Source organism: Abrus precatorius, unplaced genomic scaffold, assembly GCF_003935025.1.
Source record: "Abrus precatorius isolate BTA unplaced genomic scaffold, Abrus_2018 Scaffold3, whole genome shotgun sequence".
Lineage (NCBI taxonomy): Eukaryota > Viridiplantae > Streptophyta > Magnoliopsida > Fabales > Fabaceae > Abrus > Abrus precatorius.
In genome coordinates, this window is record NW_020874373.1 from 14,637,186 (window position 1) to 14,664,075 (window position 26,890).

The 26,890-nt window shown below is 33.4% G+C and overlaps 3 protein-coding genes across 5 annotated transcripts; 2 read left to right on the top strand and 1 right to left on the bottom strand.

The window, feature by feature from the left end:
- Positions 1-2,080: 2,080 nt before the first annotated feature.
- On the bottom strand, positions 2,081-16,993 carry LOC113862004 (protein RRP6-like 2). Of its 2 annotated transcripts, XM_027495152.1 has the most exons (12): positions 16,310-16,993; positions 11,730-11,888; positions 10,643-10,801; positions 10,470-10,553; positions 9,505-9,584; positions 9,319-9,369; positions 7,835-7,943; positions 7,501-7,583; positions 7,268-7,313; positions 6,266-6,353; positions 5,997-6,169; positions 2,081-2,831 (listed from the first exon to the last, which is right to left on the bottom strand). In XM_027495152.1, the coding sequence occupies exons 1-12, from the start codon at positions 16,844-16,846 to the stop codon at positions 2,574-2,576; spliced, it is 1,827 nt and encodes a 608-aa protein (XP_027350953.1). In that variant the 5' UTR covers positions 16,847-16,993; the 3' UTR covers positions 2,081-2,573. The 2 variants fall into 2 exon arrangements, with proteins under 2 accessions (XP_027350953.1, XP_027350954.1); XM_027495153.1 differs by lacking the exons at positions 2,081-2,831; positions 7,268-7,313 and having other exon boundaries at positions 6,003-6,169; positions 16,310-16,973.
- Positions 16,994-17,550: 557 nt separating this feature from the next.
- Positions 17,551-23,068, top strand: LOC113862230 (F-actin-capping protein subunit alpha-2-like). The gene is made up of 6 exons (XM_027495331.1): positions 17,551-17,662; positions 17,745-17,860; positions 18,026-18,115; positions 22,067-22,220; positions 22,572-22,622; positions 22,914-23,068. The coding sequence occupies exons 1-6, from the start codon at positions 17,551-17,553 to the stop codon at positions 23,066-23,068; spliced, it is 678 nt and encodes a 225-aa protein (XP_027351132.1).
- LOC113863055 (tafazzin-like) lies at positions 22,065-26,890 on the top strand. Of its 2 annotated transcripts, none has more exons than XM_027496445.1 (8): positions 22,065-22,506; positions 22,914-23,361; positions 23,526-23,644; positions 23,733-23,798; positions 23,883-24,080; positions 24,468-24,586; positions 25,687-25,792; positions 26,118-26,890. In XM_027496445.1, exons 2-8 carry the CDS (start codon positions 23,127-23,129, stop codon positions 26,667-26,669), a joined length of 1,395 nt encoding a protein of 464 aa, XP_027352246.1. In that variant the 5' UTR covers positions 22,065-22,506; positions 22,914-23,126; the 3' UTR covers positions 26,670-26,890. The 2 variants fall into 2 exon arrangements, with proteins under 2 accessions (XP_027352246.1, XP_027352247.1); XM_027496446.1 differs by having other exon boundaries at positions 22,121-22,340.

Sequence of the window (26,890 nt, forward strand, 5' to 3'; positions counted from 1 at the left end):
AATTTATAAAATTATGCTTGATGTTATGAACCTTATCAACCAGCTTTATTTATATGAACAAGTGCAATAATCTTAGACTTGCCTAGAGCAACAGGTTTGTTGGGAGGCTGATTAAAATTTTAAATTCATCCTTAATGTTGATAAGAGTGTTTAGGGAGCCTAAGAGAGCTAGTTTCATGCTCTTATTATAAATAAGAATGAAAATTAGCTTAGAAAAACTTCTAGATTCATTGGCATTTTTTACAATACCCATGTTGCACTCATAGTCATGCTTCAAAAGTTAAAAATTACTTAGAATCTAAATATCAAACACCTCTTATTCTACCTTTCTATAAGTACGTTAAACTCATTTCAGATATAAAGAAGTGATTAAAAAAGACTAGCTAATCACTATTAGAAACACCTTGTGTAAGGCAATATATATATATGTGTGTGTGTGTGTGTGTGTGCAAGTTTTTTTAGTTAAGTTGATATCTTTTTCATATTATGGTTTCAAAGATTAGGTCTAACTTTCTACATACTAAAGATTACTTATTCAAGCATATACTAGGAGAGTCTCATATTTAAAATTATAATTTTTTATTTTTTTAAATTTTTTACTTTTCTCTACTAAAAACAAAAAAAATCAATGTAATATATATATATATATATATATATATATATATATATATATATATAATATGACAATATTAATAATAATTAAATTTAAGAAATAGAATGATTATAAAATACTTAATTTTATTTGCTTCATTAGTTTATTATTTTAAACTAATAAATATACATAAAATATTATTTTTTATTTAATTATTGTATAGTTAAATATATTTATTATTAATTTTTAATTAAAATCATAAATTATTAACATAATATTTTTAATTTAATTGAAAAATTTAAAAATGCAAAAGCTAAATTTTACTTTATTTTATAATTTTTTTAATACAATTATATTTGATAATATTTTTTATAATAAAATTTTAATATATTGAATAAATATTTATTTTATTTTTGAAATTTTTTTATATTTAAATAAATAATTTAATAAATATAATAAATAAATAATATAATAGTTATTAATTTCTTTTTAAATGCAAGTAGACTAACCTACCTCTAGTCTTGATCCGAGCCCACCATTTATTTTTATATTGGAACTTAAGGTTAAAATAAATTTACTAAATATAAGACTTTAGAAAAATAGACATGATAGGTTAAGTAAAGTGAGACTTTAACCCATTTTTGTAACTTTAGTTTTAACTGTAAGATAAGTAATTTATAATAATTATAAATAAAAAATTAAAGCAAATTTGACCAAAGATTTTGACTATAAGATAAATGAATAAACTTAAAAAAAAAAAAAGAGTTTCTACTACTCTTTCAAATAAAAAAGAACATATTCCTTTTGATCTTTTTTAATGTATAAAAAAAAATTTCAATTCTAAAACTTCGTCTTTTTACGACAATCTTTGTAATCACATTAAGATACATTGAATTCTTTGCAATCAATTTTTTTTATAACGTGACATGAATCACTATATCATTTTTTCAACTTATTTTGATATTCATACATAATATATTTTTTTTTCATGTCAGCCCTAGTTATCCATAAATATCACATATTTTAATTTGATTCCTATACAAAATATATTATGTATAAAATTAAAATAAAAAATTATTATATACAAGGAATAAAGTAATAAAAACGTTTAAATATAGTATAATAATATTATAACAAAACATAACTTCAGACCATTTTTAATTATTTTTATTTAAAAACTTATTTAAAAACATTTTTATATGAAGTTAAATAAAAAAAATGCAAGTTTCACGTAAGAACCAAAATAGTACTTGACCCAAATAAGATTCCGCACTCAAATCCTCTTAAAATACTATTTTAATAATTTTCTAATTATTTGATAAACGTAAAATTCGTATTGCGCTAGTTAGTAAGCTGTTCATTAATTTCTTCCGCACAAAATCAACTTTTATTAAAATATAAATTAAATTTTAACATGAATTTTTCCGTAAGAATTTCTTTTTTGAATTACATGCAAAACTTTCGTATTTGAAGAGCTTGTTTCCTTTCAGTGAAAAAAAAATAAAATACGTGTATCTTGATCAAACTTGAATGAAATTTAGATTATAGATTTCAACTAAAGGAACATAGATTATCTTCAAGTTGCTCAATTTGGATTCAAATACTCCCTGACTGAAATGCAATATCTTGCTGTCTCTAATTCTATACATAGCACATAGTCAGTCTAATCTATTTCCATTCTATCACCAGAAGGTCGCACCTGGACATACCTAACATTCTCTACCTTGTTGCAGTCATTTTTTCAAATAACTTGTCCCCAACGTTTGATGGTTGAAGTTTTCTTTTTGCTACTGAATCACGTACCACCTATCTGAGAAGATGCATTTTCATCTTTTCCAAAGCTAAACTTGTTTCCTTGTCACTTCAAAATTGAAAGAGATGCACGGCACTGGATTCTTCTCTGGCTTTATAGTTTTGATTGTTTGACTGAAAGCAAAATGGAAAGCTTCATGGCATTGCTGACCAAGATAATGGCTCATCTTCACCCTCTTTTCCGCTGGTGGACACTGGACACAACAGAATTTTCCCCTTGGCGATAGTTGGATCTTTCTAGGTTACTCTGTACCATGTCCTCCAAATCAGATTCGGTATCTACCGTTACAGTCCCAACTGGGGTGGAGGTGGAAACTAAACCTGAAACAGGTTTCTGTGGATCTGATGTTTCATATGCTACACTTGGAATTTCTACAGCATGTTTTGACTTCTCACTGTTGCCCAAAATGGAATGGGAAGATATAATCTGTTCACCAATCCCGCCAAGCAGTTTTGAAATAAGGAGACACAGAAATAATGGTTCGAACATACAAAATTCAGAGGGTACAGTAATCATGCATGCCACATTAGATAATTCAACATCGGCGAAGTTATACAAGCTGAGGTTTCACCAGAAGGCAAAGTGGATCTTTAGATTGGCTTATTTTGGGGGAATTTTTTTAACAGCTTTCTGAGATTTTTGGAAAAAATAAAAACAATTATTTCTCTTTAAAATAAGTTGATACCAAACATGCTAAAATCGAAAATGACAGTAAAAAAGGAAAGGCAATCAGTTTACACTCTGGAATAGCTTCATTTTTCTTTTCTCTTTATTTTTTTAGTGTTGGTTAAGCCATGTTGGAATAGCATTGGAAAAAGGTGCAATTTTGTTTTTCAACCTTCACTGTAGAGGGTGCACAAAGCTACTAACATTTGCACCCTCCCTATTCCGTGTTGAATTTAGAGATTAAAAACAGTTACTATTCAAAAGAATGTAGTCTAATACACAGGATTTGCATATTATCCATATATAGCCCCTAGGTAAGACGATCCAAAGTAGAACGAGATGATCTCGAAGTTATAAATCCATAATAAAAGGAGAATCTTCTTATCCAGCTAAGTACGTAGAGTGAAAAAGGAAAAAGCTCTACGTGCTTTGCTTAGAAGGTTGTTCAATTACATGGCTGGCTTTTGGGAGATAGACTTGCACAGAAAGCTATCCGTTCCAGGAGAAAAAGTTGCTCGAGCAAGAGTTTATTAACAGCTGAAAAATGGAAGACTGGGGCCCTTTACAAAAAGTCTAGGGCAACCCTCGGGTGAGAAGTGAGAGCTGCTTAAAGTCATTGAAGTAACTAGTCTTACTAAAGCTAAAGAAGGAACTTTGAGTGAATGCAACTTGTACAGTGGACACTAATACCCATCAGTACTTGCTGCATTTTATCCTGTGATAGATAACAAACTAGAAAACAAACATTTTCCTATGATACATGAACATACTACTTCTTATGTGTATCAACTATCATTATATCCGATACTTCCTCTCATGCTTAAGCTGACCATGCTTTAAGCTTGCCACAAACAAATGCTTTCGTATAATATGGGCTCCACCAAACATGGTTGCAAAGGAAACAACAGGCACGATTAGATCAAAAAAGGACCACTGAATACTCTAACAAAAGCTGGAGATTGATGCAGCTGGAGATATCCACACCTAGAGATTTGACGCTACTGATGTTTGGAATAAATCGGGGTTAATGTGTCTGCAAAAGCCACAGCCTAATTTCATTTTGGGAAAGCCACGGAGCCAAAACCTTTCTCCCCGTTTATGCTATGACAACAAAACAAAGCCCAAAGAGGAGCCAAACATCCATAGGGCGTGACAGGTAGCAAAGAAACAGCATTGAATAGAGGCTACTTGAGCAAGACAGTGGTGTAGTACTAGACCCAAAAACTGTAAAACAAGGACATGTATGAAGAGAGCAGGCTTCAGTGATCCAGGCTCGGCAGAAACAGGTCAGAAGATAAGTCAAATGACTGGAAGGCAGCTTTCCAGAGGGACACACCAACTGCATGCTGAACTGAAAAATGAAACCAGTTCCTGATAGAGAAAGGTGACACAAGATCCTGGGGGTCTCTGACCAGAAACTTGCTTGAGGTCAGCAGACAGTGGCCGTAACAGCTGAAAATGATGGCTGGAGATGCATTTCAGATTGCTGAAAGGAGGACTTCACAGCAGAACTAAAATTGTGGTTGTAACATGAAGTAGAGTAGGAAAAAGTTGCTGGATGTTTGTCGGAGATGTCACCAGAAAATAAGGAAGAAGGGTTTTGAATGAACAAACTAACCTCAAATGTAGGAATATATTAAAAAGTATGGCCAGAATGCTCCGTATAAGGCTTGAGCAATCCTTCTCCTATAAGCTAGTTTTGAGGTATAGTTATGCCTAAGTCCAAATTCAAGAAGCCTATTTTGCACCAGATGTCCAGGTGTAGACATGAGAGGAGTGTGTTAAGATGTCTCCATCAGCTCTGAATATGGCCAGAATACTCCTAATAAAACTTGATTCAATCCTGTTCCTAAAAATTAGCTTTTGATGTTGAGTTAGGCCTAAGCCCAAATTCAAGAAAAACAAATTGGCTACATATTTTATTTTAGGAGTTTAGCAGCAAAACTGAAAAGACAGGTCAGTGGATGATACCGCTCTCTAATACCATGTTGAATTTGGGGAGGGAGGCAGGGAGGGAGGGAGGGGGGGGGGGGGTTAGAGGGAGGAAGAGAGAGAACAAAATCTTTTAGAGAATATTTGTAGAATAAAACAGATTTCTTGTTCAAGAGAACATGGTGTTGTACACAGGTTCTGCATATCATTCATATACATGTCTCTTAATAATAGACTTGGTGAAGACTATTTCCTAGGTTAATAATAATCGAGTGCAACTTCCTTGACACAACTGATATCCATGAGTCCTAAATGTATTTAATCGTGCTATGCATGAACATACAATTTGACATCTGTATCATGGTCATACAATTTATCAACAAATAAAAACCAGAATTTAAAACCAAGTAAAAATCTTAAAATATATACTTACTAAGCAGGTTCCAGAAAATTTGGTCTAGATATTTTTAAATAATTCTAAAACCAGTTTTAAAAGTTTTGTTTTTTGGTTCCCCAAAAAGTCAATAAGATTTTAGTAATAATTATCTTGAACACAAAAAAAAACCTACACCCAAACACAGTGGCATCCAAGCTATCTCAATTAAAAGCACATTCACAATTTACTGATATCACATCATCAGACGTGTAGTGAGATAAATTTTTTAAGACTATTGTGGGCAAACTTCATCCATTTTAGAACAACAAAACACAGCATTCATAGATTTTATCAGACTTCGAAAGATGTACATTATTGATTATGGTTAAAGATTTGCATTCTCTTCTTAGTTGAACACTATACAAATACAGTAAGATGACAGACTACAGCCCACAGATTGACGTGGAAATCACATTAGCCTAGTTCATCTTGATCAAAAGAATAAGCGGAGGATAAATCACTTGCAATAGTTCAGATTTATGAAGCACCAAGACATGCCACCAAAAACTCCTGTCAATCATTCTAGCAAAGTCTAAACTGTTAAACATATTACTTACACTTGCCGCATGTTCTTCTTTCAAACGTAGTGCAGCTTCTTCAAAGGCAGCACCATTTTGCATAGAACGTCTGACAATGTTGACAATGATATCAAGGCTGCGCTCAACATATGGGAGCTTTGACTTCCCCACCAATCGCCGTAGATTGCTTGTAATGACTGGCATCTGCTTAGCTTTGACATGGGTAAACATATACTAAATTAATGTGAGGTGTACAAAGGAGCTAATTTTTAAACAGAAGAATATAAAAGTGCATAAATTTCATTTACCAATCTCAAGAATAATTTTATTTGGCAATACATAGCCAGGACTTTCGTCCTCTGCACGAGCAAGAATGTCACGCCATTCAAAAAGCCCCTGCCAGCCATGTACAGAAATATCATAAGGGTGGACCATTCATAAATCCAAAGTGGAATCAATTTATGTTGTTCTTTTATAAGTTTAGAAGTTTGACATTCTTCATAATAAATTCCTGACAATATAGCTGGTTCATGCAAGGTTGGATGTGATACTGGATTGTGTTTATAGAAAAGCAAGTATTATGCAATATGCTTAGGAGGCCAATAGTTTATGGATGTCCAACAAAAACTGTTTCATGAAAGAAACCAATATTTTTCAGCAATATAACTATTCAAGCTACTAGTGATGATTGAGTCATTGAGACAAAGCATAGTGAAAAACCGAAGCAGTATTATAAAAGATACAGTAGCAAAGGTAACAAATAGTTATGAACAATGACAGATTGACAGTAATATGTTGGCAAGCAATGACAAATTGTAGCTAGAACATATATTTTGGAAGGGAAGGTGGTTGAAGTAATACAGAGATCAACATACATAGTTAAAAATGTTGGATATACCAGTACTAGTATGCCAAAGAGGAGGAAAATATTTATGCAGTATTCTGTATCTTCATATTCATATTGCATAGTATACTCATAAATATAGTGATACTAAACACTATAGGAGCAGACCTATGATTTCTTAAAACACATAGAATTACCAAGAAAGATTGATCCACCAAACACCATGATACTGGGGGGTGGAGGGGAGTGAAAGAAAATACCTAGGAAATCCTAGCTTCCTTCTTGAACAAATACAGAATTCTAGATTATGAAGTTAGGGTTAGCAAAATACAAAATCTTTTACCCAAAATTTATCTGAGGCCTACCCATATGCACAACAGAAATTATTCAACAGAAGAAGAAATGCTATCATTCTGTGTAAGCAATCAAAGATAAAGGATGGAAATAATAAGTCAGAGAAACTTACTGAAACAACAGCAAGCTGCTGAGCATTGAAACCAGCCCCTCGCAACCTGTATAGAAAACAGTAATTGGTTTTTTGTTCACACCTCTTGGTAGATATTAAATGCAAAGCAGAAACTTTGAAACACACGCAACACTCTACATAGATGAGGCAGAAAATACATATTGTTTTGAAAACTTGCTAAGTATAAAATGCTGAAGTAACGAAAGATTTACAATTGAAAAAAGGTAACAAACCCATATATTTGAAGGTATGAGTTTTCTGTCAGAAGCTCTTTCTCATATAGTTGCATGCATATATCATAACTGCGCTTGTAAACCTATGAGTGACAGAGAATTTTAGTTAAAAGGCTAAAAGAAGAGACTCTCCAAACTATCCATTCAGTTGTGTTGTTTTTCAATTTGATTAAAGATTTTATAATTGAAATATTGGCTAGCAAGGAAATGTTTGCAAAATGCTTAAAAGTCAAGCAGTTATGAGAAAATGACTAAGGAAACAAATAAGCACCTAGTGGCCAGAGGAATGGTTGATATATTACACATTCATTAAACTAGTTTGATCTCAACTTACCTCCACTAGAGGATTATCAGAACCTTCAGATTCCTTAGACAATGTAAATAATTTGATCCTCACTAAATCATATATATAAAGCAGATAGTGTGTATCTTCACGGCCATATCTATCATCAGAACAACATTTCATTAGATTGAACAAATTCAAATTGCTGGGACAGTATAGAAGTATAATCACATAAACCTTAGATTTATAATCAGAAGTCAGTAATAGATGTGCGTGTGTAGGAAAAAAGATGAACTATACACAATTAGATTTGTCATGAGAGAAGAAATCAGAAATGCTTGAGACCAGTTCATTTTGCTCAAATGTAGTTATGATTCAGCAAATAATCCATTCTAAGATGCGCAATTTTGGTCGATTCGTGCCGCTCCAGCTGCTACACTGAACCACAACTCTATGCACTAAGAATAGCTGCAGGGAGTCACTTTGCGTTGTGCTATGTTGCGATAGCGGCCGCTATTGACTACTATGATTAAAAGTCTTTTTTACCCTTAAAAAATCCTAAAATTCCTTTGTTTTGAGGATAGAAAAGGAAAGTTGGTAACTTGGTATCTTTCCCTATGGTGGTGCTATTGCGCTGTGACAGGCTGCATTTTGGGCCACAAATACAGCTGCAATGCCCGTGACAACAAAAATGCTCTGCTATGCCAGATCTTTAGCGGCCGAAGGACGCTCCGCCATGCACCACTGCTATGTGCACTATTGACAACAATGATCCTATTATTTGTTTCCCACATCACATTATTCCCTTGTCCATCATGATGCCTTCAGTGTTAGCAAGCAGCCAAGTAATTGTATGGACAAAACAGTGACTTTATAGAAAATGAATCCCGTATGAATGACACCTCTATTCACAAATTTTCAAACAATGAATGTCAAATGAATGACTTACAGTCAGCCCAATGGTGCTCAAGTCCAAGTCACTAGCTCACTAAAACTTAAGCCTGTATGATAAACACTGATTTTGCTTAAAATATATGTCAAATTCTTAGTCTAAGCTGAACTTCAGTGATAAACTTGGAATCAGGAAAGTACACACAACACACAGCAAGATCAACTCTGAATCTTTATCACGAAACTAATGAATTGGAAAAACAGAGTACAATGCAATTCCCTGGAATTTTGAGAGTTCCAGGTCTCTCCCACTCTTTTTTACTTGATGCCTAAATTCTGCCTCTCCTACTATTTAAGTGTTTAATTAACAATAAAGTCAACTAACTAACTGTAGTTAGTTATTCCTTGAACCCCTTTCTTATTACATCTCACATAAACCTGTGATCTGTGGTCTTTACCTATCATACAGATAAGCCCCAGCTGAGTACAAGGAACGTGGCAACTGATCAAACATGTCCACAGACACCTGGATCAATACTATCAGAAGCTGGAACTATGGAAAGTATAGAAGACAAGCAGAAAAATAACCACCACAGAAAGAATCAACATTGGATCAAATTGATAAGTTCAAAACACAGTTGCACCTTAGCATCACATCAGGAAGAGGGCGGATTCTCCAATCTGCATTTTGGTATCTGCAAGGAGTTGACTTGTCAACCTTCCAGAATATTAGTAAGAATAACAGGAATAGTTATGCCATAGGAATGATAAAGTTTCTGTGCTAAGACAATTAAAGGATGGGGTAATTCCAAAAAATAAAGACAGCATACTCCTTGTTTGCCGCAACACCACAAAAGTGCAGCAAAAGATATTGCAGACTATATCTCCCCAATTTTAACACTCTTGAGGCCTGACAATGCAATCAAAATACACATTAGTCTTGTTTGACAAAAAGAAGAGAAGATTAAGATTATAGAATGAATCCCTAACATGTGATCAAGCAACATGGATTATGACAAAGATAATCAAAAGCAACAGAACTTTAAAGCTTGTTCATCATTTCACAATGCCATAGAACAGATTAACACATTATTGAAGCATGAAAAGCTGACACTGAAATATTTTCAGGTTTATGCCAAACGAAAAGATGATTCTTATTCAATCTTGCAAATGAGGTAGCATGAGGATAATACATAAACATGGAAATGTCAAATTCATACAGAAAAATGTCCAGTACAAAAGTAACTGTAAAATTCAAGTGCAGAAGCCAGAAACCCAATCATGAGGTCAGACAAGCAAGCCAAAGGCTCAAATAAAAGCAAAGTCAGCATAGTCTCTCAACAGGGCTTATTTCCAGCATTCTTCTCCAAGGATACATCAAAACAATCATATCTTATCACTCTAAGAAGCAGACTCAACAGCAAACATGATGCTTGAGTATTACTTTATGAAGCCCATTCTTCTTGGATGACTATTTCAAGGGAAAAAAAAAAAATAGCAACAACCATAGAAACCTGGTATATATAAAACAAATCATGTGCTGTAACCTAACAAATTAAGCTTTTGGGATTTTCTTCATGACAAACAATTTCCAGGCTTAATTCATCAGATACATAAATTAGTTCCACAAATATTTTCACATTTTCTCTACATGAAGAACAGTATCTACTGCTTTAAGACCTATTTTGCACAAGAAACAATGTGGTGACAAATATATAACTCTACAATTTTCTTTCCTTGATAAATAATAAGGGAGGTAATTTCAATATTGAACATCAAGGGTTTTCAATCAAACCTGGCCAGTATCAAACAAATTACAAACATAAATGCCAAAATCCCGCTGAAGCCATATAATGTCTCGATCTGCTCCATGCATGACCTAATTAACCACAAATAGTCAAATAAATACAGTCAACAAAAGGAGGCGAATCAACTGAATTAAGTAAACATCAATCATAAGCGTCTGACCTTCTTCTTGGTAGGATCCTTGAAGACTTCCCTCAGGTACGGCCCAACATGAACATGGAGTTTCAGAGTATCTATTACAAAATCTTCAGTCCTGGTTGAAATTTGCATCAAGCATGTCAAACCTTGGAAAGACCGATATTGATTATGTTCCAAATCCACCTAAAGATTCCAAGTCAAGATGAAAACATCAAAGGAATACAAAGAAAGAAAAGAGCAGAAGTAACTAAAAGGGGGAATATTGTGGCAATAATTAAATTAAATGCATTGAAAACAAAAAGCACTCAGAGGACAACAACCAAAAAGTAAAAGAACTCCATAGATAGAAAACAAGATCAAAATTAAAAAATAAATTCACGATCAGCAAAAGAACAGCTTAACCAATAAGCTTGAAAAGCAAGAATTTAAGATTTGTACTGTAGTTATGTATGAAATGTTCAACTTGAAACAATTAGTGCATAATTTATTGAGCCAAGCGAAGACAGTGACTACTAATCAACATAATATCAAATGTTTCAATAGCAGTTAAAGAAAAGGGCACAAATTTAATTTTGAAATATGATTCTTAATCAGGTTCCAACATTAAATATAAGAAGATCCCAGTAAAAATGAAGGGAAGATGCAAAGAGTGAATAGTTAATCAAATATGATATTAAGTGTTACTGCACAAGGAAGAGTATCACTTATGGTCCAATTTACATTAAATATCCAAAACTTGAGCAATATTTTGTTGTTGCCTGTCAAGAACTGTTGAAGAGGCAACAGAACTGAAACTCTATTCATTGGATTTCTTTTCTTTAATCTGAACAGAAATAAAACAGAGGTAGATATCTGAATACCAAGGGATGCATCAGGTTTTGTGCAGCTTAAGATAAAAATTTTAAAGTGAATGAACGAATTTTGATTTTGCATTATGAACCACTGTAGTTGCACACATCAGAGACAAAGAATAGGGTGTTATAACATGTTCCAACTTATGAGTATGACTAATGGGAAAGCAAGCTCTAAATGAAATGTACAATCAGACCACAGAAAAAAGAATCTAGTGTTATAAATGAAGTAAAACATAAGGAATGCATTCAAGTCATACAGCAAATTCATTAACAGAAGACAGCTTAGCAGCCAACTCCTTCAGTCCTTTGACATCCTCCACAAGCTTGAAAGGGGTGCACTCTATTGTGGAAGGCTTTACTGGCTCAAGATTCTCAAGATTTACTTTATCAACAAAATCCAAAAAAGAGAGTTTCTCCTGAAATATAAATTAGTTATTGTACAATATAATATAGAAACAATAGATTATGAACTATGCTATATATTTTGAAGCTTTTGACATACAAATTTGGTTCAAATCTATTACATGGACTAATAAAATTAAAGAACAGAAAATAGAAATCCAGGTGGCTTAAAAGCACAAGAGGTGGATATGTAATAAAATTGTCTAATCAGAATTATGATTTAGTTTTCATGCAAAAGATCATTAATCCAGAATTAAAACAACCCAGCTGAACACAAACAAGAAAACATTAGCTAAATTATCAAATATTTTTGTTAGCACACTCATAGGCAAGGTTGTTAAGGTCACAAGTTTAGTCATAGGATCACATGATACTCAGTCTTCATCCTTCTCTATGCTCAATCACAGGCAGGATGGAAGACCAGTGGGATTGTTTTGGGACAGCCAGGGAAGATTATTGGACTTCAAAATCAGTGAGCTTTCACTATTTGCAGAGGTCAGGTTCGAGAAGGGAGAAAACTTGATTTTATTGGTTTTTAGGCCCTAAATCTTTCTTCTCTTCATGCAACTTCATGAACCTTTCTATCTGGTCTGTTCTGATCTCATGCCACCCACCACCAGTGATTTGAGAACTTGTAATCCCTACATCCCCTTCATCTCAATCTGTAAGAAACACTTGAAATTCCCCTTCTAAATCATTTTATTTTGTTCATGAAGCCTCAAATTGAGCTGCTTTTGGGCTTTCATTTCAAATTAAACCTCTCTTAGATTTTGGAGCTGGCTGCTGTCGTGTTCCCTTTTTATTCATTTTCTCTTTTCATAATTAGTATCAAATATTAAATAAATTGAGATATTAGTAATACAATAACTTTTATATAAATATTAGAAGTATTGCTTGAACTTTAGCGCCAGTGATATTATTAGGTGTTAGTTAATTATAGTATAATTTTTATATTAAAAAATATTTTATACTTTTAGTAGAATTTTGCAATCTGTGTTATAATCCCATGATTTATGATCTTTCATCCCTTTCATAATCCTAGTCATGATCTTTATTTTGACAAACTTGGTAGAAATACTCCATTCATTTTGCAATGTTCCTCTCAATTTGAAAGGGTATTCTGGATATTAGGATCAAAGGTAAGAAGCAGATCTGTATTTTGTCTCTCCATTCATTTTACCACTGTGTTGTCCTGTAGTTTATTAACGAATGTTATTCTCAAATGTGAAGCCCGATATTCTAGCTGAAACAAGAACTTCTATTCTCATGGGTCAATCTTACTACATGCTGTTTGAAGAACCAAATAAAATTAACAAGACAAAATGACCAGAAAACTACAGGACAACACAGTGGTAAAATTGGACAAGTATATCCTAGAATGAACTGCAAATAAAACCACTTTTTTTCATTTTATCCTTTAAAATGTAAATATAAGATAAACAAGGTTTCAAAAAGTTCTTAGCTTCTAACAATATCATGGATAGTTGGATACCATATATTCCTGAAATTTATGCTGCATTTGCATGAAAGGGAAATAGAAGGTGAAAGGGATGAAAGATCATGTATATGTGTGTGTGCATGTCCATGCACCAGAGTATCAAAGCACTTCATATAACAGAAAAATGCTTGTGATCATCCCAAAATTTCAACTTTTCAATAGTCTTGCTGTGTCAGAAACCATTTGACTGTTACTCCATAGAGTGGAATAAAGTCCAATACAACTATAAGACCATGGCACAACTGCATGCAAGCTAGACTTATTAGATACTCCAGAATTACTATGCCTACCATGAAATAACTTCATAGACTGTTAAACATAAGTAATTATAGTAATAAGGCAACTTTATCTTTGTAATTACATTAATTATGTAAATAAATATTTTGTAAATATTCTACAATTATTGTTATCAATGTTGTTAAAATTGTGATTAAAATCGCAAGATCGCACGATTTTACGACCCTAAACCTCCCTCGCGATCTTGATCAGAACTGGGATTCCAAATCTGTAAGATCGGCTGAGATCCCGATCTTTTCCCATAAGATCGTAGGATCAGAGATCCAATCCGATCCTGGGCATGGACTTCTGGATCAAATTCTGGCCTGGGATTTCTGGGTCGGGTTTCCGGCTCGGGTTTTTCTGACCTGGTTTTTAAAAATAGTTCTAGGGTAATTTTTTCCCATTCTCCCATCTCTCTTTCGTGCGACCCATTCTCTCATTTTCTCCCTTTGGTGCAACATAGTCTCTCATCTTCTCTCTTTCGTGAGACCCAGGCTGGTCTGGTTGGTCGCTGTTTATTGGTGTTTGTTGTTGGTTGGTGCTTGCTGTTCTGGTTTGCTATTGGTTTTGTGTCGGTCGTTGTTTGCTGTTCTGATTTGCTCTTCCTATTGGTTTCATGTTGATTGGTGTTTGCTGGTTCGCTGCTCCATTTCACAATTCTCCATGGGTGTGGCTGGTTCTATTTGGGTGAGTCTATCTCAGTTCTGTGTGGGTCTCAGTTCTTTGTTTCCCCTCTTTTTCATTGCTGCATGGCGAATAATATTAGAAAGGAAGTTGGTGGCTGTGGAAAAGGAAAGAGAATTCAATCAAGTAGAGCTGGAGCTACAGGGAGTGGTATTGTTGGTAGAAGTGAAAGTTTAAGATCAAAATCAAATAATACTGCTGGAACAAGAAATGATGTGACGTGGAACCATGACATTTCTATTTTTGGACATACTAGAAGAATCAAATGCATGTATTATGAGAATGAATATACTGGAAGAATTTATTGTCTCAAACATCATTTGGCAGGAACAAAGCAAAATATTGGAGCTTGCATGATTGTCTCTGATGATGTTTGAAAACAAATGTGGGACATAGTTGTTAAATTGCAAGAAAAATTCATAAAAAAACAAACACACAGCAAGAGCTTGAAGGAAAGGAAATAGAAGGTAATGTTGGTGAATTTGAAAATGTGGGCAAAAGAAAAATACAAAGTGATGTTGAGAGTCCAGCAACTCTTTTCAAGAAAAAAGGAGTGACCATACAATCTACAATTAATTCAATTTTTAAGCAAGGTTTGAGAGAGGATGCATGATTAGAAATTGCTTCATTTTTTTACAATAATGCAATTTCTTTCAATGTTGTGAAGAGTGAAGAATTTAAAAAGATGTGTGAGGGATTGCTCGACATGGTATTGGATTTAAGCCACCATCCTATCATGAGATTTGGATAAAATATTTGAAGCAAAAAGTTGAGGAGACAATTTTTAAGATAATAGATGATGTTGTTGAAGAAGTTGGAGAAGCAAATGTGGTACAAATTGTGACGGATGATGCTGCAAATTATAAGATAGCAAGAGGAATATTGACGGAGAAGAGGAAAAGGCTTTATTGGACACCTTGTGCTGTATATTACATAAAAGATTTTGAGAAGAAGATATCGTTACATAAAAAAACTATTGCAAACAAGAATAAAATCACAACTTACATCTATTCTAGAACTGGTCTTATATCATTGTTGCATAACTTTACTCAAGGTACAGATTTAATTAAACCTGCAGTTACACGTTTTGCAACTTCTTACTTGACTTTGAGATGCTTGAATGATAATAAAGGATCATTATTGAGAACGTTTACATCCAAAGAATGGAAGAATAGTAAATTTGTCAAAACAAAGGATGAAATAGTTGTAGAAAATCCAGTCATAAATAAGGTGTTTTGGAAAGATATTTTGAATTGTTTAAGGGGTACTTACCCTTAATTAGAGTGTTGTGTCTGGTAGATTCAAAGGACAAGTTTCATTTATGAGGAAATGGATCGAGTTAAGAAGAAGATTCAAACCAACTTCAATGGTGTTAAAAAAAGGTATATTAGACTCTAGTTTAATTTGATAATTTATAGCTTTGATTTCAAAACTCTTTTTTTTTTCATTCTTTAATCTCTAGCTTTATGCCACTATGGAAGATAATTGATGAAAAATGGGATAATCAATTGCATAGACTTTTGCATGCTACAGGCTACTACCTTAATTCAATCTTGCATTATGCTCTAGATTTTGAAGTTAAAGTTAAGCGTGGATTATATGAATTTTTATAAAAGATGGTACAAAACATGGATGAAGTGAATAAGATTGATGGTCATCTGGAGTATTTCAAAGCTAAAAAAGATATTTTAGTACAAAATTAGCAATTATTGGATGTTCATCCAGAGTTACAAAGATTTTGCATTGGACTTGACATGTAGCTCATCTGATTGAAATTCATTCTTTTCAACATAAGAAAGTATGTGAGACAATATTTCACAAATAAATTAGTACCCCTATACCATAGTCAAACATTAATTAGTTTAAAACAACACAGTTTTTTTTTTAAACTGAAACACATTCAAAATGTTAAGGCCATACAAGATACAAAAATAAATCAACACATTATCAAGAAATTCAGTACAGTGATCGAACCAGTGGATGAATAAACCTCTGACCATCATCACTCTTCTCCAACCCAACATGCTGAAAAGGCTGGCTTGCATTATTAACCACAATGTTGTGTGCATACTGCGGCTTCGTAATCGTTGGTATATGAAACGGTACCTTAGGCTTCGCCCCCAACATCTCGCTATCAACTCTATTCACCGGGTCAATGAACTCCTTTCTCCTCTTCACACAACCCGACCCGAACCCGTTTTCACAATCCTCTTCCTCCACCTTCGCAACCTTCCGCAACTCATCCACCAACTCCTCAACCAGCTCCAAAACGTCTTCGTTCGCATTCACGAGCCATTCGTACGCGTCATCGATGTCACTGGGAAATGTCGTGCCTCTGCCCCATATATGCTCGGCAGCGCCGATTGTGTCGAGCATCGAGTGCGTCCTCCTCGCGATTTCTTCGATCGGGCGTCGGAATTCGCCGAATTTGTAATAGAAATGGAAGTCCTCGCCGGAGGGAATGCATGGCGAGGAAGCGGAAAGCTCCGAGAGGTAATGATCGAATTCCATGGCGTCGTGGCTCGTGAAGATAGCAGATAAATGGTACGAAAAGGTTTTAGGCTAGGGTTTCAGGGTTTTCGCCATTGCCGTTGGGAAATGGGAACTCTCGCTACTCTGCGTTTTGGTTTCGAAGCATTTTGTTTCAGAACAGTGTGAGAGGAGAATGTCACGGGCAAGGACATATACATATGTTTATGTCACGTGCGGGGCGACGTTGCACGTGGACATGGTAACGAAGTACTTGTCTCCAGAGTGAATAAGTGGAGGGAAAAGCGTATTGAAAGTCATTTTGTTACTACTTCTTTGTTTTGATCTATGCCATAATAGAAGAAACGCGTCAGTGGTTGATTCCAATGTGATGACGAGGCACGAAACGATTGTGATACATCATCATCTAAAATATAATTGTGTAATTAATCTTCATGTTCGGTTACTGCCACAAGATTCAGGCTTCGTTTTAATTTTTATTTTTATTTTTTCTATTCAAACGGGCTAAAATCATAAGACATAAAAGGGGAATGAAAAATAAAAATGTCTATCAATTCATGAATTCTCTGCAGTTTTAGTGAAAATTGGACGGGCCTGGTTGGCGAGGAAGCATTCTCTTCACTGTCTATCATTCAGAAGAGGCGAGCCAAGATCTTCATTCTTCTTCTATTCTTCTTCACTGCATTTTGCAATTTAAAACCGCGACTTCTCCTCTGGACAGAGATATGGCAGAAGAAGAAGAAGAAGAATCAGAGCTTAGCGATAAGCACAAAGTAGAAATCGCGAAATGGTTCCTCCTCAACTCTCCCCCTGGAGAAATCCAATACGTTGCCAAAGGTTCTTCTTCCTCCGCATTTGCTTCTTGCTCTTTGTGATTCGCTCTCTGATCTACAATTCAATCCCCCAATCGTTTCTGCAGACGTCAAATCCATTCTCAACAACGACGATTTGTACAATGAGGCGGCTTCCGAGGCATTTCCCTTTTACAACAAATCCCATTTGATTTCCCTTCAAATGCCCACCCGAAGCGGAGACGTAACTATCTCTCGCCAAACACCCTACTACTCATTTCCTAGGGTTTCTTTGGTCGATTTTTAATTTCGAATTCATTGGATCGATTTTGTTTATGCTTTTATTGTGATGTATACTATGCTAAATCAATTTCTTCTGGTAAATACCTGACTTAACACGTGCATGCAGGTACTGGTTACATCATTTGGTGAGCTTGAGAGGAATGCATTTCTTGATCCTAGGACTACCCAAGTGGCAGTAGTTGATCATGTCAAACAAGTTAGTCCCCTCTCTTTCTCTCTGAGCCTTTGTGGATCGGCCAACTACCGAGACAATTTCTTAAATACTGTTTCAGAAACTAATTTTTTATTTTTACATTTTTAGTGTTCATGGTTCTGCTTAGCTTTGCGTTGTTTCTTAAGGAATGGATAAAGTAACTACACCTTCTAGTACTCACTGCTCTTTTTTTTTTAACTCTTTTAATTTGCGTAAACGTGGAGCAAGTTAAAAATTATATTAATTGTAATCTGTGACTTCGAGCATTGAGTTCGGTTTTAGTATTTATGTGGCTTAACTTCCTGCTTATAACTTGCTTGTTGGAACTTGCGTTTTCTGTGAATATCTCAAGATTACATTGAAACTTCATTGGTAGGGAATAAAGCAAATCATGAAAATTTTGTTATTGCAACCGTGACTTCTTTTGATAAATAGGAGGAAGGGTCTAGCTAAGTTGTATCGCCTGTTGTCTTATTGCACTGGATGAAGAGCTTCCATCTCCATACATTGAAGAATTTCGGTAATGCTCTGCAATTGTCATGATTAAAATGTTGTGTTTGATTACCCGATGTTCTTTTACTAAAGTGAGCTTCACAATCTATTGAGGGGGATGCTGTTTCATGTTACATTTCAATGAATTTATTCATTTAAAAAAAAAAAAAAACTATGTTGTTACAGTAATTTATTATTCATCAATTTTTAACAGTGTGAACTCAGCGAGTGTTAATTGTTTACTGTAGATCAATCAACTGAAGGAGGTTTATTCTTCAATTTTAAATCACAATCCTTTTAATTGTTAGCTCTAATTTGTGGTTTCCGTGCAACTGTTTTATTGAGAATATGTACTGTATTCTAGTTTGGAAGCAGAGCAGACTCGCACAAGTGATTGTTAATATCTGGCTATCTTTTTTTCTTTTTAAATAAAACACTATATGCATCAGCATTTCAGGATCAGAACATGAAATAGAGATTCACCTCTTCAATTAAGTAAATTGAGTACCACACTTCCATATCTTTCTCCTACTAAATAGTATAGCTTGCATAACACAATTTGTTTACTGCAGATGCAGTCTGGACGCTGAAATACTTAAGTATGTTGAAGAAGCCTATTCAAAAGGTGTCTCTTCTGTTCTGTTCTCCAAAGCTCATGGGATAAGCATCATGTAGTCCTTCTTAAAATATTGTAAAGCTAAAAAAATTTGTTTGATAAAATATAATTGATTATATTAATTTTTATTAGTTCCATAATATAATTGCCTCAAAAATATATTATTTTATATTTAGCACAAGTTTTTTCTTTTCTATTTTTTTTTGTACTCTCAAAATTTTCTTCTACATCTAACAATTCAAGAAAAGTATTAAATAATTTATTATACAGTTAATATAAACAATATCATTTGGGGCAAATTTAGAAGATACAGAATAGTAATACAATATAGTTTGTAATAAGTGTAAAATAAAAACACGATACAGTAATATAAACATAATAAATATGTAACAAATGTAAAAAAAAAAAAAAAGAGAACGAAAGAAAAAGACAAAAAAAGAATAGAGAAAATTTATTTTTTATTAATAGCCAATGTAAAACAAAAAAGGAGAGAATAGAAAAAAATAAGAGAATATAGAAAAAGAAATGATAATAATAATAAACGTAATGAGTTAAAAAGAGAAGAAAATACAAAATAAAAGAAAAAGAAAGTATTTGAAAAAAAGAACCACAAAGAGAAACTACGAGATAAGGAGGAAGCATGATACGTGAAAAAGTGTACTGTGAATTATGATATTATGAATTTAAAATCATAGGGTACATGTTATGAATTGAAGTTAGCCAAATTTAATTGTCACATAATTTCATGGAATTAGACTATGAAATTATAATCTCAATTACAAATTGACATTTAAATATGATAATTAAAATTTTGAAGTTCAATTTTAATTTCATACTCAGTTCTAGGCACTTAAAGAAATTGACATAATTAAAAAGTGAAGTTAGTTGAATTTCATACTTTTCAACATGTTTCTTTTACAGTTAATCGAGTGATGCTTCATAAAAAAGAGTTGAAGTGTCTCAAGTTTAAAAGCATTTAAGTTCAAATGACAAAGACCTGTTATAAAATGATGAATTTATGTAAAAAAAAAAGAATTGAAATGTTTTGAGAGCAGTCACTAGGACTAAAAATCAATACACGTAATAAATATCGTGAATAATATGTAAAAATAATTACAAGAATAAATGTATTTTTAGATAATTAATAAAAATTATATCTATAAACCATTTTTTTTTAGTTATAAGTTTTAGTTGCAAAGACTTTATACAACTTAGGCTCGATAACAAAAAGATCAACGATTCTCTGTATTGATTATTGTTTGTTATTAATATATTTTAAAAATTAATATCAATTCTAGTAATTTACCTTAACATTTTATTGATTTTGTTTACAGTTTTTGTGTAATTATTCTTCTTATACTTTTTTTTTGTGTTTTTATTTAACTCTTTTTATAACATTAAGTTAAAAATTACATTAAGAACTAACAGCGGTTGGTTCGAGTGGCAAGCAATTCAGTATTACTTAAGGAAGGTTTTGAGTTTGAACTTTTATGTATGCAAAAAATTTTCAGTGATAGACTTATCCACTACATTCAAATGTGCGACCCGGGTCGAATCTCCAGATTAAACCAGATGAAAAAAAAAAAACATTAGAAACACATTATAAAAAAAATCATAAAGAGAATATATAATTTAATATTTTTTTTATATAAATATAAGAAAGTAATATAAAGTATTTAAACATTAGAATGTTCTAAAATAAAAACCTTTTAATTATATTTAAGGTAACTGATAAAATGTTAATAAATAATATTTTTTATTAAACTTATAATATTTAATATTACTAATATATTTATTTTTGTAACTTTTTAAATATTTTTATACAATTCATTTTATAAATTTAATTTAACAGTATAACAATTTTTATATTATTATTTAATTATAAATTATAATTTTATTAATAAAAAAATATATTTTTTAAGCATTTTAATATAAAGTTAAAATTTATATTTTTAACTATACATTAAAATGCTTAAAAAAATATAAAGAGTTATTCTAACATATTTGAAGGTTGTATATAATAGTCTTTGTCCATTGAACAAAAATTCTTGCTGTCTAAACAAATAAATTATTTTGTTAATTAATTTTGTATAGTAATGTTGCATTTAAAGTTGAGGAGAATATTGAAACTGAGGTTGTGGGGACTTTGGAATCGTTTCCAAATTTGTTCAATCAGTTTGTGAGTGGGTAAGAACCGTCAAGAGGGGTCACGTGAGAAACAGAGACATTTTGAGCGGGGAAAAGTACAATTTATGGCTGAGAGAGTAGGTAGGCATAGGAGTGGTGATTTACGAAAAGAGGGACAACTTTATTGAATGTGTATTAAACAAAAACTTTCTGCATTTTTATTTAAAAATAAATAAATAAATTTTTAAATTAATAAAAAATAATTATATATTATAAATTTTTATATTGTATTTTTAAAATACAAATAATTAAAAAATAACGCGTCACTTTTTTATATATTTTTTATATTGAAAATAATGTTACGTTGATTTTTGTCGCTTGTCACTTAAAAATTTGTAAATTGATCTTATTATATAAGTTAATATTGGTTTGTTTGAAATAATTTTTTATGAAATAATTGTGTTCAAAATATATCTTTTTTTATGCTTGCAGAAATTCTATGGTACATATAACATACTCAATGTTTTACCAAAAAAAACATACTCACATGTGTGGTTGTTTAACCAAAACAGTATCGAGTTAATCACGGTCACTATATTCTACCACAGGAAGGAGCTCGTTTCCTTTTAAATTCATTGGAAAATGTAAAATATTTTTTTAAATCCGTCAACTTATCTTTAGTCTCACTTTTTAGTCATTATCTTTTCGTTTGGATGTAGGAAGAAAATAAGAAATACAATGTTTTAAAAACAAAGAGAAGATACGTGGTCTCCACCCTCCTTGCCACCGCAAATTGGGCCCCACCGAACCAACCGGCCCAACTCAGAGAGATGAGAACGAGCTCATTTGGTGGCCGCCTGGGCGATTACACAGGTAAGGAAGATCGATGTGAACTCACCAGAATCCCCTATGGCAGATGCTTCATTTGTGAGGTTCGCTGCTCCACAATAAGAAGAATAGGTCACGGGAGAGAAAGACTACTCAATTGCCTATGTATTGTTTCATTTCTCTCTGAAATTTCCGGAACTGAATCTGTATATACGGTTTTTGTTTGAACTCATTGTTGATCGAGGTCATCTGTTGGGTTGACTGTTACCTTGAGCCGGTTTGATCTGTTCCATGGTCACCTCTTTCTAGCCATCTGGAAGACTGGTATCTTGTATGTTTTATATATTTTTGTTAGTTTTGCATTCTGCTTTTTAAGACTGTTTGAGTTTGTCACAGTTAAAAATGTAACAATTTCCCATGCAATATGGGATTTTGTCGAAGAGGTAGGTACATAACCATCACCACCTCTATAAATGTTAATCTTCCTGTCTGTTGTAGGTTTTCTGTTATGAAGTTATGTACTATTTATTCTCTAAATCATGTGTTTCTTAAATTTTGTTATGTGTGTGAGGGAGGAGACATGAGACGGTGAGAGAGGAGAGAACCTTGATGATGCTAAGTTTTAAGTTTTAAGACCTCTTTGTGGATGACAGATATTTAAATGTTTGATTGTCTTCTTTTTCTGATACTCAACTTTGAATAAGACATTTTGTTTTTTCAATTCTCTGCCACATTCAGGATCCAATGTGACATATGATGATTCAATGAACCTGCGAAATATTCTTTGGCTGGCTCCATTGCCTGGCGATTCTGCGGAATCTTGGTGGAATTTGCTGCATCCCTCTCTTTTCTCCTTCTACACTCGCGCTTTGCTACTTTATCTGTGCAACTAACTGCACCCACCATTTCTCGATACTCTTTTTTTCTCTTCTATCTCCATTTTTTTCGCCGATGCCTCGTCTTGATCGCGTTGATGTTTGGAAAAGCAACGCTCGACACCTGCAGCTCCAGCTCCGGGACCGATTCAGAGTCGCCATTGACCGCCATTGGCGCTGCCGCAACCACCATACCTTCATCCCTTCCGCCGATGGCTACTTTTCCTCTACGATTCAGCGCTGGCTTAGCAGATTTCGTGATTTTCGGAGGGACTCTTTGCCTTCATCTACCTCTTTCTATCGCAAACGAGGTACTCAATCAATTACCTCTCTCGTTGCTTTTACATTATGATCTCTCTATGCCGTAAATCCACATATATTAATGCTCGTGAATGTTGTGATCAAATGAAATTAAAATATATCATAGGCATCGGCTAGGTTTTTCACTTTATGATTGTCGCGTATGTGTCTACAGTGACTAAGGATTTCAGTTCCGAAGAGGATTCAACTCTCTTTCGTATGATGCAAGCTGTTGCTGTTCCTGTTCTTGGAAATGTATGTCACGTTTTTATGAATGGATTGAACCGCGTTCAGGTATGAATGATATGCCGACTATATGGTTTAGATTATCTTCTCTTGCCTTTTGATATTTTATCTGACTCGTGTTTATATGGAAGAACAGGTTTATGGTTTAGAAAAATTACACTCCGCGTTGCTGCACAGACCTAAAGGCAAGTCTCTTCTTACGGTACGTGCTCTTCCGAGCTATGCAAAAGGAATCTGTGTGGGGATGTAATTCTTTGACGATGCTTGCTTTTGATTTTTTATTCAGGTTAGCAATCATGTTGCTTCCATTGATGATCCGTTTGTCATTGCTTCGCTGCTTCCTCCTCATGTTCTTTTGGATGCTAAAAATCTCAGATGGACGCTTTGTGCAACCGATAGGTGCTTTAAAAACCCTGTATCCTCTGCATTCTTTCGATCTGTCAAAGTCTTGCCAGTTTCTCGGGGTGATGGGATTTATCAGGAGGTATGGATCCAACATACAATAGCTAATGACGTTTAACAATATTTGATCATGTAATTTGAGGCATTGGAGTTTATGATAATAGTTGATCTATGCTGAAATTTGTGGCTTTTCGTGAATTTTTCTTAGTTCTTTTTTTGTCTGTCATGACTTGAATTATTCAATTTATATTCTTGTTATGTCTTGAAAACGATTTTCTAAGTCCTTCATGTCGCAACTGTTCTAAAGGTGCTTATTTTTGTAGTGTTAAAAAAGGAGTGTCTCTGTCTCTATCAATTTTTAATTGGTTTTTTCTTACCTTTCATTTGTCTCTTGCTTCCCCTGCCCTCTCTACAATGGAATATCTTATGGATGATTTTAATTTCAACTACTTCCTTTGCCCTGCTGTAGGGAATGGACATGGCCCTTTCAAAATTGAACCATGGTGGTTGGGTTCACATATTCCCAGAAGGTAGTCGTTCCCGGGATGGAGGCAAAACCATGGGCTCTTCCAAGAGAGGCGTTGGCAGGTAACAAACTTTCAAAGTATTTTCAAGTAGAATACTAATTAAAGGTTTTGCTTTTCTTGTCATATAAACCAGATCTTAAATGTTTCCATATTTCCTTGAAAAATTATTTTCTGATTCTTTAGAGTATTATAATTAAAATCATGACTAAAGAAATAGTTTCCTCTATAGAAAGCTATTCCATTCGTAAGTCCAACATGGCAAAATTTCACAGTTGTTTCTAAGTTCTAACTGGAGTATTATTCAATTATGTATTTCACAGTTATTCTTCACTTATAAATTATAAATTATTCAATTAATCCCTGGGGTCTCATTTTTTTTTCCTTCTTTGTTTCTTCATTATCATCCTTTTTTTGGCTTGAGTTTGATTGAAATTTAGATGATAGAATTCCTGAAATTCATAATTTATTTGTTACCTATTGGTTTTACCTTTAATTCAAATCGGAACAACTTCTGTTGTCTCTACACTGGTAAATTCTGAAAATGAAGTAGTTTACCATTATCATTACTTGCAAAAAAAGTGTTATTTGCTTAATGGCATTAGTCTTAGTGATGAAGCTGAAGGGAAGCAGAATCTTTATGAATTTGATCCTTTTCAAAGTTTAGGTCTGGAATTGATAATGATATGTAAAGTTTGTTAATTTTCTCCTTTAAAATTTTAATATTGGTTTTCAGACTCATGATTTATTTAGAAAGCATGATCGGTTAAATTTGAATACATTTTATCATTAAAATGATGAGTCCTGTTCATATATAACATGAATTTTAAGGATATGCTTGTATGGTTTTATATCATATATCTGTCTGTTTTTATAGTACGTTTCAGTCAATATATTGGATTAGATAAGATATTATTTATTTGCGTATGTGTGTGTGTTGTTGGGATAATGTTATGGTAATTAACCATATATTTATGCCTTATTACATCTGAAACTCTTGTTTCTGTTTCACCCCCAGCCATTTCTTTTACGTTTAGTAACCTGGTTCAGAAGTATGGGGTCAATATTATATGTTCATCGATTATCTTTTACTTCTCTATATTTCTATTATTTCACAATTTGTTAAGAGTAAAACATTTTTCCTGATATAAATTTCTGCATCAGGTTGGTTCTGGATGGAGAGAGCATGCCCCTTGTTGTCCCATTTGTACATACAGGGATGCAAGAGATTATGCCAATAGGTGCTAACTTTCCCAGAATAGGCAAGATGGTACTGTTCTTGATATGTTTCCAAAAATATCAATGACATGAAGAATTAATGAAATTAGTCGAGTTTTATTCAATCTATGCTCCTTCAAAGGTTTTAATTGTGTTGGATGGTGTTAGACTGCTAGCTTTAGTGGAAATACTGCACTCAATGCTCCTTGAATTTGGATCTCTTTTTATCTTACTCAAAAGATCAAGATGTTTTAATTACATAATAAAGATTCTGTATTGCATGGCATGTCTTTTATTGATGTGATTAATTTTAATTATTTGTAATTTTCAGTTTAAATTATCTTACACTAATTGGTTTGACCTGCTTGGGTTTCTAGGTAACAGTGCTCATAGGCGATCCAATCAATTTTGATGATATACTCTACATGGAAAAGGGCCCGGATGTGCCAAGAAGAAGACTATATGATGTAGTAGCATCGAGAATTGGTGATCGGTTACATGAATTGAAGGTCCAAGTTGACACCATAGCAATTGAACAAGAAATGCAGCTACAAGATCACTCCTCACAGAGCATGGAACGAACATCTGGTATCTTGCAGCAGGTTGATTGGGAATTGTTTGGAATGGATAGTCTTATGTCTGTAGATGATGATCCCAAGCAGAGACATGAAACGGTTGCCCTCGCAAATACATGCATTTCTCAACATCAGCAGTCTCATAGTGATCAAAGTTGGAGAATGAGTCTCTCATTCAGGATGCGTGGTTATATAAATCAGATGGAGCTCAAATCTTTTGCGGCGAGAGGCTTACTTACGAATAATGAAACTAAGAACTCTGTTGGCTGTAGTAGACAGATAAGCCCCTTGAGGGCATGGAAACAGTTTTTGGAAGCTAATCTATTACGGCAGCGGAATTACGTCCATTGCTGAAAACATAGCTTTAGATGGTGTAAATTCAAATCTTTGCTTCTTGATTAAAATAATTGAGTTTTTGTTAGACCAATGGATAAAATTCGTAACTCAACTCAATTAGCTAGTGCACCAGTTAATTTGTTTTAGTGGCAGTGTGTAATTATTTAGTGGCACTCGGTTATTTTTCCTTTCATATAGTTAAAAAATTATTAAAGAATTAATAAATAGCTTCTTTTCTC

Bases quoted from the DNA above. Each gene is read 5' to 3' on its own strand.
- LOC113862004 (XM_027495152.1), bottom strand. From the start codon at position 16,846: ATGGAATTCGATCATTACCTCTCGGAGCTTTCCGCTTCCTCGCCATGC. The intron at 10,554-10,642 runs GTCAGACGCTTA...GTGGTTAATTAG, and splicing joins AGGATCCTACCAAGAAGAAG to GTCATGCATGGAGCAGATCG. The intron at 6,170-6,265 runs GTAAATGAAATT...CCCATGTCAAAG, and splicing joins TAAAATTATTCTTGAGATTG to CTAAGCAGATGCCAGTCATT.
- LOC113862230 (XM_027495331.1), top strand. From the start codon at position 17,551: ATGGCAGAAGAAGAAGAAGAAGAATCAGAGCTTAGCGATAAGCACAAA. The intron at 17,663-17,744 runs GTTCTTCTTCCT...TCGTTTCTGCAG, and splicing joins AATCCAATACGTTGCCAAAG to ACGTCAAATCCATTCTCAAC. The intron at 22,221-22,571 runs GTAAGGAAGATC...AGTTTGTCACAG, and splicing joins CCGCCTGGGCGATTACACAG to TTAAAAATGTAACAATTTCC.
- LOC113863055 (XM_027496445.1), top strand. From the start codon at position 23,127: ATGCCTCGTCTTGATCGCGTTGATGTTTGGAAAAGCAACGCTCGACAC. The intron at 23,362-23,525 runs GTACTCAATCAA...ATGTGTCTACAG, and splicing joins CTCTTTCTATCGCAAACGAG to TGACTAAGGATTTCAGTTCC. The intron at 24,587-25,686 runs GTAACAAACTTT...TTTCTGCATCAG, and splicing joins TCCAAGAGAGGCGTTGGCAG to GTTGGTTCTGGATGGAGAGA.